General features: G+C 47.5%; 1 protein-coding gene across 1 annotated transcript in view; it reads left to right on the forward strand.

Moving 5' to 3' along the window:
- tpo (thyroid peroxidase) overlaps positions 1-10,000 on the forward strand; it is a 69,236-nt gene that overhangs the window by 27,287 nt on the left and 31,949 nt on the right. The window contains exons 8-10 of the mRNA XM_063184681.1: positions 1,198-1,361; positions 1,531-1,737; positions 7,343-9,020. Coding sequence (XP_063040751.1) covers positions 1,198-1,361; positions 1,531-1,737; positions 7,343-9,020 — 2,049 coding nt within the window. The remainder of the gene's footprint in view (positions 1-1,197; positions 1,362-1,530; positions 1,738-7,342; positions 9,021-10,000) is intronic.

Here is a 10,000-nt window from a genome sequence, read left to right on the forward strand (position 1 = left end):
GTACTATAATAATAATGGAATAATACCATAGTAACATCTTGGAGTGTGATATACGTATTAAAAATATTAAGGTAAATTGGAGTTCTTGTTACTTTACCTTGACACGATAAAGTGTATATCTACATTTTGCCGAAAGCAAAAGAAAAAGAAATGTTCTAACTTTAAGAGTTTTCTTTCTTTTAATTCTTTTTTTTTTTTTAAATTTAACAACAAGAAAAAACAAAGAAATACAACAGGGCAAAAAAAACCCAAAATAGACAATCAAACAAAAAAAACAACAACCAAAAAAACAGAAAAACAAATCATGTTTATCCCCTAACTTCCCAGAGCCTCCCAAACCTCCTCATTTGCATCCTCTCCAAAAGAAGTTATTTTCTCCATTAAATATACCTCATTAACTATATCAGTCCATTCCTCCACAGTGGGCGTGTCTGGCTGCAACCAGTGCCTTGTAAAAGTTTTCCTACCAGCAGATATCAAAATACCAATAAATACTTGTTGAAGTGCACTTCCCTGTCTGCATGAAAAGAAGTATCTCCCATGAGGGTTTAGGGGTTCCCCCACAGTGGCACACTGAGGAACCCCTAAAGGTGCTTCGGGAAACTTTTTATTTTTACAGTGCAGCACAAAAGTGTTGAATTGAAAAGGTATAGTTAAATCAAATATGCTTTCCATCAGTTTGTGTATCTCTGAACAGAACTGAATGATTACAGGACAATCCCAAAATATATATATGCCATCCAAATTCTCCAGATATAAGAATTAGTATATTTCCATTGGAATTCACAACAGCTGGACCATTCTTCTTCTGATATGACTTGACTGCTTTCTACTTCCCATTTATTCTTGACATATTCTGAAGAGTGAACTTGTTCAGTCATAAATGCTTGGTATAGTTTTGATATAAGACCTTTATTCGAAGAGGAATAGTGTAAGAGTTTTCTAACTGTAGATGTAGAAGCTTTAGAGGTCATGGTTGCCATGTGATTTGACACTCCTGTACTTGGTCCAACTGTCTGAGAGTTGAATTTATACTGCACTGCATGAATAAAATGCTGTGACTCAGTGCCGCATTCATGTCTGTGGAAGACAGATGTTGCGGCACGATTTGGCAACAACCTCTGAGTCAAGTCAAGTCTCTTTTTTTGTAGGCTGTAACTGTTTTGAGGTTTTGGGTTCTGACTTTGTCGGCTACAGATCCCGCCTGAGGACCCGTGGTTTGGGAGCAATAAAAAGGAACATACAGAGAAGAGCTGTCTCCCTTTCTTCCGCTCCTCTCCCGCGTGCCCGAGCTTCAGCGGCAAACACACCGGAGGGGATGAAGAGGAGGAGGAGGAAGAGTGTAGCAACAGCAATACAGGGTAAATGGAGCAGATCGACTTACAGTTGTTTACAGGGTATTGGTTACAGTCCCTGGAGTTATGTGTGGTTAGGTGCCTTGCTCAAGGGCACTTCAGCCATGGATGGAGGTGTAGGGAGAGGTAAGGGTGCCCCAGTATGTAACACTGTAAAATCTTCTGTGCACCGTAGCAGCAACGGCTGTCCTCATCTCTGTGGCCGTGGTGACGACGGTGACCTCCTCCAGCAGCTGTTACAGAGGCAGCAGGGCAACGCGGTCACGTCCTTCCTGGACGCCTCCACGGTGTATGGCCACAGCCCAGCCCTGCAGAGCCTGCTCAGGGAGACGCCTGATCCAGACAGCCTTGATGGCCAGGGCCTATTGGCTGTCCATCACAGGTATTACATTACATTATTACTAGAGATGCACTGGATCCAAGATCCGGTTCCGGATCCGGCAGGATAATAGGGTTTTTCACAGGATCCGGGTCCGGCAGGATCTTAAGCAGTGGATCCGGTATCCGGTACGATCCTAATCATCAGAATCTAGTGCATCTCTAATTTTTATGTAGCCTAGGCTTTTCAGTCAGTCTTTCACAACCCAAATCGCTGCATGGAGTCAAAGCCCTTTGGAAGCGGCCATCGCAGGCAGTGTGGCAGTAAGCCAAAGAGTCTAAAAAATAGTTTGAGCCAACGTAATAAAAAGGGCCCATGTGTGCGAGTAGGTTATGTGTTTCAACCCTTTCGTAGGATCTGGTATCCGGTTCCGAATCCGGCAGGATCTTAAGCAGTGGATCCGGTATCCGGCAGGATCCTAAAAATCAGGATCCGGTGCATCTCTAATTATTACATTACATTAAACTTAACATAGCTGGCGCTTTTTTAGTCCAAGTGACTTAGTTATTTAATGTACAGGGTATTGGTTACAGGCCCTGGAGCAATGTGGGGTTGGGTTAGGCCAGTGTTTCTCAAAGTGGGGCGGAAGCCCCTCTAGGGCTCTAGGGGGGCGTGGAGGTATTGGAGGGGGGGCGCGTGAAGTCAGAAGGTTTTTCTTTTTTAATACTTTTCTGCTTTGCCATCAAGTCAACACATTCACTTTACAATCACAATATATTCATATTTATTCACTAATATTTAGAGAACATCATAGGCCATATACGTGTATATTAGGCTCTAATAAACTTTACGAAGGCCTATTTATTTGTATTTTCGTAACCATTTTGCTCGAGGGGGGCGCAGACAGACACCCTTCCTCTGAAGGGGGGAATGGCACGAAAAGTTTTGAGAAACACTGGGTTAGGCACCTCAGCCATGGATGGTGGGATTTGAACCTGCAGCACTCTGATCTAGAGGACAGAGCTCTAACCATTGACCCATGGCTGCCCCAGGTATGACCAGAAACACAGAAAAACACACAGGCACACATCCACTTACTGGTAGCCTCTGCCTGCCTCTGGAAAGCCAGAGGGCCCATTCACTCTTTGAATGAATGAATGAATGAAACTTTATTGTCATTGTACAGGTACAACGAAATTGGTAAAGTGCAGATGCTCACGGTGCTTAAAAATCAACAAAGAACCTATATATATACTGTATAAAAATAATTAAGATTTTAAAAAGTCAGCTGTGCAAAATTTAGTGTGTAGATTGCTTTTGGATAAAAACTGTCTTTTAGCCTGTTTGTTTTTGTACCCAGAGCCCTGTAACGCCTGCCTGATGGCAGCAGCTCAAACAGTTTATGTCCAGTATGGTAGGGGTCTCTGATGATTTGCTTGGCTTTCTTTAGACAGCGACAGGAGAACAACTCCTCTAAAGAGGGCAGGGGACAGCTGGTGATCTTCTGAGCTGTGCTGACCACTCTCTGAAGAGCTCTTCTGTCCGCTGCTGTGCAGCTGGAATACCACACACATAAACAGTATGTTAGGATGCTCTCTATGGAGCTCCGGTAGAAGGCCACCAGTAGACTTTGGGGTAGATGGTTAGCCCGTAAGACTCTAAGGAAGTACAGTCTCTGTTGTGCCTTCTTGATGGTGGCAGTGGTGTTGGTGTTCCAAGTAAGGTCGTCCCTCAGATGCACGCCCAGGAAGCGGAAATCAGAGACCCTCTCCACACAGGCCCCATCGATGACCAGCGGTTGAATGTTAGCCTTTGTCCTCCTGTAGTCCACTATCAACTCCTTTGTTTTTGAGATGTTTAGGAACAGGTTGTTCTCCTTGCACCAGACCGATAGACGCTGCACCTCTTCCCTGTATGCAGTTTCGTCTCCCTTGGAGATGAGACCTACGATGGTGGTGTCATCAGCAAACTTGATGATACTATTGCTGGAGTGAGAGGGGGTGCAGTCGTAAGTGTATAGGGTGTACAGGAGTGGGCTTAGCACACAACCTTGGGGGGAGCCTGTGCTGGTGTTTATGACTGAGGACAGGTGGGAGCCAGCTCTTACCCTCTGGAAGCGGCCTGTCAGAAAGTCCAGTATCCACCGACAGATGGAGTGTGACAGCCCCAGGTCCAATAACTTAGTCATCAGTCTGTTGGGGAGGATAGTGTTGAATGCCGAGCTAAAATCCACAAAGAGCAGCCTGGCATAGCTCCCCTGCTGCTCTAGATGGGACAGAGCAGCATGAAGGGCTGTTATGATGGCGTCATCTGTGGACCTGCCGGCCCGGTAGGCAAACTGATGAGGGTCAAACCCAGGTGGGAGACAGGAGGTGATGTGAGCCCGAACCAGTTTTTCAAAACACTTCATAATGATGGGAGTGAGTGCCACTGGTCGGTAGTCATTCAGTCCACTGATGGTGTTCTTTTTGGGGAGCGGGATGATGGTGGAGGACTTCAGGCAGGGGGGGACAGCAGCCTGGCTCAGGGACTGGTTGAAAATGGTAGTGAAGACCCCAGCCAGCTGGGCCGCGCAGTCTCTCAGGACCCGTCCAGAGACACCATCCGGGCCCGCTGCTTTCCGTGGATCCACTGCCCGTAGCACCCGCCTCACCTGCTGTTCTTCCAGCACGAGAGAGTAACTGCTGTATCCTGGTGGGTAATGGATCATAATTAATGAAGTTCCTCTGCCAATGAGGTGTCCACGGAATCTGTTGACTTGGTACTGGGTCTGTGGTTCGTGATGTGCTGAATGCCCTACCACACCTGCCTGGAGTTGTGGCTCTGGAAACAGTCCTCTATTTTCTGCCTGTAAGCCGCCTTGGCTTGTCTGATTCCCCTCTTGAGGCTAGACCTGGCCGCGCTGTACATCCCCTCATCACCACTCCTGAAGGCAGAGTTCCTTTCCTGAAGGAGGTTTTGTACCTCTCTGGTCATCCATGGCTTGGTGTTTGGATAAACCCTGATCTGCTTCTCCACGGTGACACTGTCTGTGCAGAATTTGATATATTCCAGGACAGCTGTGGTATGCAGTTCCAGGTCTGGGTGTTCAAAGACTTCCCAATTTGTTGACTCAAAACACTCCTGCAACTGTTCAGAGGCAGTATCGGGCCAGGTTATGACTGTTCTGGTGGTTATGGGAGTGCTTCTCCTGAGGGGGGTGTATGCTGGTAACACAAGCAGCGACAGGTGGTCTGACTGGCCCAGGTGTGGTAGTGGTTTCACTCTGAAGCCTGACTTGACATTTGAATATACCTTATCCAATATGTTGTTCCCCCTTGTGGCGCATTTAACATGTTGATGGAATTTAGGCAGTGCTGTCTTTAAATTAACATGGTTAAAGTCCCCTGCTACAATGTGGACAGCCTCTGGATGAAGGCTCTGTTGGTCGTTAACTGCGTCATATAATAGTCCCAGGGCGGAGCTGGCTTTAGCATCAGGGGGAATATATACAGCAGTGATGATGATGACGGAGAACTCACGAGGTAAATAAAAGGGTCTACACTTCACAGTCACATATTCCAGGTCTGGGGAGCAGTATCTGCTTACAGGCACAGAGTTTGTACACCAGTTGTTATTTGTATACACGCATAAGCCCCCTCCCTTGTTTTTACCGGAGTCTCTTGTCCTGTCCTGCCGATGCGCTGTGAAGCCCTCTATCTCGATAGCTGCGTCTGGGGTAGACGACTGAAGCCAGGTTTCGGTGAAGAGTAGAATGCAGCTTTTCTCCACGGTGTTGTTATTGACAAGTAGCAATCTCAGTACATCCACTCACTGTTGAGCATGGTCCTGACAGTATGCCTGGCCCTGGGCCTGGGTCTACTGGCTGTCCGTCAAAGGCATTACATTACTTTACATCGCATTGCATTGCATTACATTACATTACATTACATCTGGCAGACGCTTTTATCTAAAGTGACTTACAATCGAGGACATACGTATTCATAGCAGATACTTGCAGACACTTGCAGATACAGAAACACATGCACACATTCACTTACTGCAAAGCCTGATCCTGGCATTACCTCTGGACAGGGGCAGGGCTTGGGTCTATTGGATGTCAATGAGAGGTATAAAAACACAAACACAAACTTGATCCTGGTAGCCCCAACGTCCAGGGACAGGGTCTATTGGCTCTCCATCAGAGAGTTGCTTGAGGATTAAAATGTGTAGGCCTACATCTTCTTTAAACATACTAATACACTAACTCGCATTAAACAATGAATTAGGTCTGCAACACCAGGTCTCCCATGTATGTCTTTTTTATTATGTTGATGACATTGTTGAATTTGCCTAATTTGATCTTTACATGGAAGTTTACTAAGTAATAAACAAGTATTTTCTAGTATGGTCCAAGTACAGTCGTTTTTGCAGCTAAAAATGGCTATTTTTGGAAATTCAAAATGGCGGACCATGGAGAAGACAGAGATACTCTAGACAGAGATAAGTCATTCTAGTTCATTTCTGGTATCCACTTACTGTCGGGTGAACGCCCCTTTAGGAGACCTTCGGTTAGGAGGCCTTCGGAGTCCTGAGGTTGAGAATAAATGGAGTACCCTTAGCACTGTAGATGGCGGTAGCGCACTTCTCGTGCAAACACCTCAAAATTAGAAGAAGAAGGAGGGGACAACGCCCCCTTAGGAGACCCAACTTGAGCACACACTTTTGCATTGGGTGGGCGGGTTTCGAAGCCTCTTTATTACTCCACCCTCTTTGATCCCCCATTTCATGTATGAAAAGTGCAATTTTTCCAGTCATAATGAATACTTAGAATTTGATGCTGGTGGTAAGTATTCATGAAAAAGGTAACATTAGTGAATGGGCAGCATGAATTCTGGAAATAAAAAACTAAAAATCTCACACAGTCTCCCTTTAAACATACTAATACACTAACTCACATAAAACAATGAATTAGGTCTGCAACACCAGGTCTCCCATGTATGTCTTTTTATTACGTTGATGATGACATTGTTGATGTTTCATGAAGGACACAGGCTGGATGGAACATTCAAGATTGTAAAAGAAATTCCCGAGTGTGTGTACTGGTGTTGTGAACTTTAATACCAGAGAGAGTAGAGAGAGAGAGGTTCTATTGGCCCATTGCTTCCGGGTTCTATTATTGCAATGGGGAGGTGGGGAAATCCCCCTTTAGGCAGACCTAGGCAGACCTAAGGACTGTTCTATTCAATGCTAGGAGCATTATTACACGCCCCTTTAGGCAGACTGGAACCAGAGATTCTTTAAGTATATAGAGATATGCCAACATAATAGGTTTCTATGGGCACCTAACGTGACCAGGTTCCGGTCTGCCTAAAGGAGCGTGTCATAATGCTCCTAGAATGAATAGAACAGTCCTTAGGTCTGCTTAGGTTTGCCTAAAGGGGGATCCCCCCCCCCTCCCCCTTGCGACAATAGAACCCGGAAACAATGGGCCAATGGAACCTCTCTCTCTCTACTCTCTCTGCCTAGGCAGACCTAAGGACTGTTCTATTCAATGCTAGGAGCATTATGACACGCCCCTATAGGCAGACTGGAACCTGATCACGTTAGGTGCCCATAGCAACCTATTATGTTGGCATATCTCTATATACTTAAAGAATCTCTGTTATTTCTTTATCTTTAATAATAGGTTTTGTGACGGCACCGGCAGCTGCGGTGGGCGTTCCTTCCTGCCATCTGTTAGTGACACACCGTCCGCCTGCCTGCAGGAACCTGGAGGTGGTGCATGGGATGAGGCTGGAGGAGGAGTGGAGGGTGTAGTAGAGGATGGTGGCAGTGGCCATGGTGGAGGACCAGGTGTACTGAAGATGAAGAGGAAGAGGAGGGTGAGCGGAGGTGGCGGAGGTGGTGTGGAGAATGATGACAGCGGGCAAGGTGTAATGAAGAGGATGACGGGCAGTCGTGGAAGTGGTGGAGCTGGTGTGATGGAGAGGAGGATGGGTGGTGGTGTTGGTGGTGTGGAGGATGTGAAGGATGATGATGGCAGTGACCTTGGTAGAGGCTGTGATGGAGAAGGTGTTGTGAAGGAGAAGAGGGGGGTGGATATTATTAGTAGTGAAGATAGCGGAGAGGATGAGAATGAGGATGGTGGTCATGTTGGCGAAGGCGTGAGGAAGAGGAGGATGAGGAGGAGTGGTGAAGGTGTGGAGGAAGAGGATGACACAAATGGTCACAGAAGTGGAGAAAGAGGTGATGATGAACATCGTGGTGTGCGTGAGGATGACGATGACAGCAATGGAAGCAGCTGTAATAGGGAGGCAGGTGTGCTGAATAGGAGGATGGGAGTTGTGGAGGAGGAAGGTGGTGGACATGAAAGCTGTGGGGGTATTGTTGAGGAAAGTGGAGGCAGTAATGGAGAAGGTGTGGGGAGGACAACGAAGAGGCCCACCTGCGATAATGGAGAGCATGACGACAGTGGAGCTGGTAGCACTAGAGAAATCAGTGACTATGGTGGAGGACTAAGGAGGAAAGAGAGGAGGAGTGAGGTGGAAAGAAGGAGAGAAGGAGAGGCAGGGGAGAGAAGGAGAGAAATGGGAGGGTATGACGACAGTGGAGCTGGGACAACTAGCGAAAGCAGTGACTATGATGGACAGCTAAAGAGGAGTGAGGAGGAAAGCAATGAGGAGGTTGGTGGTGATGGAGGAATAAGGAGGAGAAAAGTGAGGAGTGATGGGGAAGAGAGTGAGGGAGCGACAGGGAGAAGGAGAGAAAGGGGGGAATATGATGACAATAGAGCAGGTAGTCTTAGGGAAAGCAGTGACTATGATGGAGAGCTAAGGAGAAGGGAGATGAGGAGTGAGGAGGAAAGCGATGGGAGGGTGGGTGGTGGTAGTAGGAGGAGAGGGGTGAGGAGTGATGGGAAAGAGAGTGAGAGGGATGATGGAGGAGTAGCAGGGAGAAAGAGAGAAAGGGGAGAATATGACGACAGTGGAGCGATAAGTAGTGGTGGAAGCAGTGATGTTGATGGAGGGACAAGGAGAAGGGTAAAGAGGAGGAGAGGAAAGCACAGGAGTGAGGTGGAAGAGAGGAGTGGTGAGAGTGAGAGGGAGAGTGGGAGTGAGAATGAGAGGTGGAGCGAGGTGGAAGAGCGGAGTGGTGAGAGTGTGAGGGAGAGTGAGAGTGGCAGGGTTGAGTGCTTCTTGGCAGGGGACAGCAGGGTGAATGAGGGCCTACCACTCGCCGCCCTCCACACGCTCTGGGTCAGGGAGCACAACCGGGTGGCGGCCGCCCTCAAGACCCTCAACCCCCACTGGAGCGCCCAGACCACCTATCAGGAGACACGCAAGATCATCGGGGCTATGCACCAGGCAAGTGGAGAGAGAGAGAGAGAGAGAGAGAGAGAGAGAGAGAGAGAGAGAGAGAGAGAGAGAGAGAGAGAGAGAGAGAGAGAGTCTGTAAGCACGCATGTCATCACACAGTTGCAGGTAACATGAGCTATTTGTGATGGTGTGTTTGACCGTGTGTGGTGTATCTGTGTCTGTGTCTGTGGGTGAATCCCATTACACCCCTTAGCCCTACGCGAACCCTTTTGCCTCCGTTTTGCGCGTCCACGTGTAGGGGTAGTGGCATCCCGATTCACGTTCAGACAGATGGGTAGGGGTAGGGAAAAGGGCTTTCCACGCCTCCGCGCGGAGATTTTCCAACACCAGACTCCGCAACGGAGGGCTACGACAGGTTTCCCTGTATGCATTGCGAATTCATTTAAAAATTGGCGGCAAGCCGCGGCACCCACAACAGCACTCAAGTTTCAGTATTTTCGCCACAATTGACGGTTTTAAAGTGGTAATAATTATTCCATGGCACTAAGTTTAACATTGCCCTTTTCTCTGTGGAACGCACATGAAAACAATCGCTATTAACGTCAACCTAATGCATGGAATTACTGACAGCTGTGAGTGTCATTCCATGATTGTTGAAGGGGCATCCCAATCCATAGGGGTTGCGTTTCAAGCCCTAAACCTTGCGGCTTTGTTTGAAAGCACGAGGGGCAAGAGGAAGGCAAAGGGGTAGGGGTGGAGATCAGTAATGGGAAAGGCCCTGTATGTATCTTTCCCTTTGAGTGTGTGTCTCTGTGTGTGTGTGTGTGTGTCTCTCTGTGTGTGTGTGTGTGTGTGTGTGTGTGTGTGTGTGTGTGTGTGTGTGTGTGTGTGTGTGTGTGTGTGTGTGTGTGTGTGTGTGTGTGTGTGTGTGTGTGTGTGTGTGTGTGTGTGTGTGTGTGTGTGTGTGTGTGTGTGTGTGAGTGTGTGTGTGTGCGCGCATCTAAAGTATGTTTGTTTTGAAGGCACTT

Source organism: Engraulis encrasicolus, chromosome 19 (assembly GCF_034702125.1).
Source record: "Engraulis encrasicolus isolate BLACKSEA-1 chromosome 19, IST_EnEncr_1.0, whole genome shotgun sequence".
Lineage (NCBI taxonomy): Eukaryota > Metazoa > Chordata > Actinopteri > Clupeiformes > Engraulidae > Engraulis > Engraulis encrasicolus.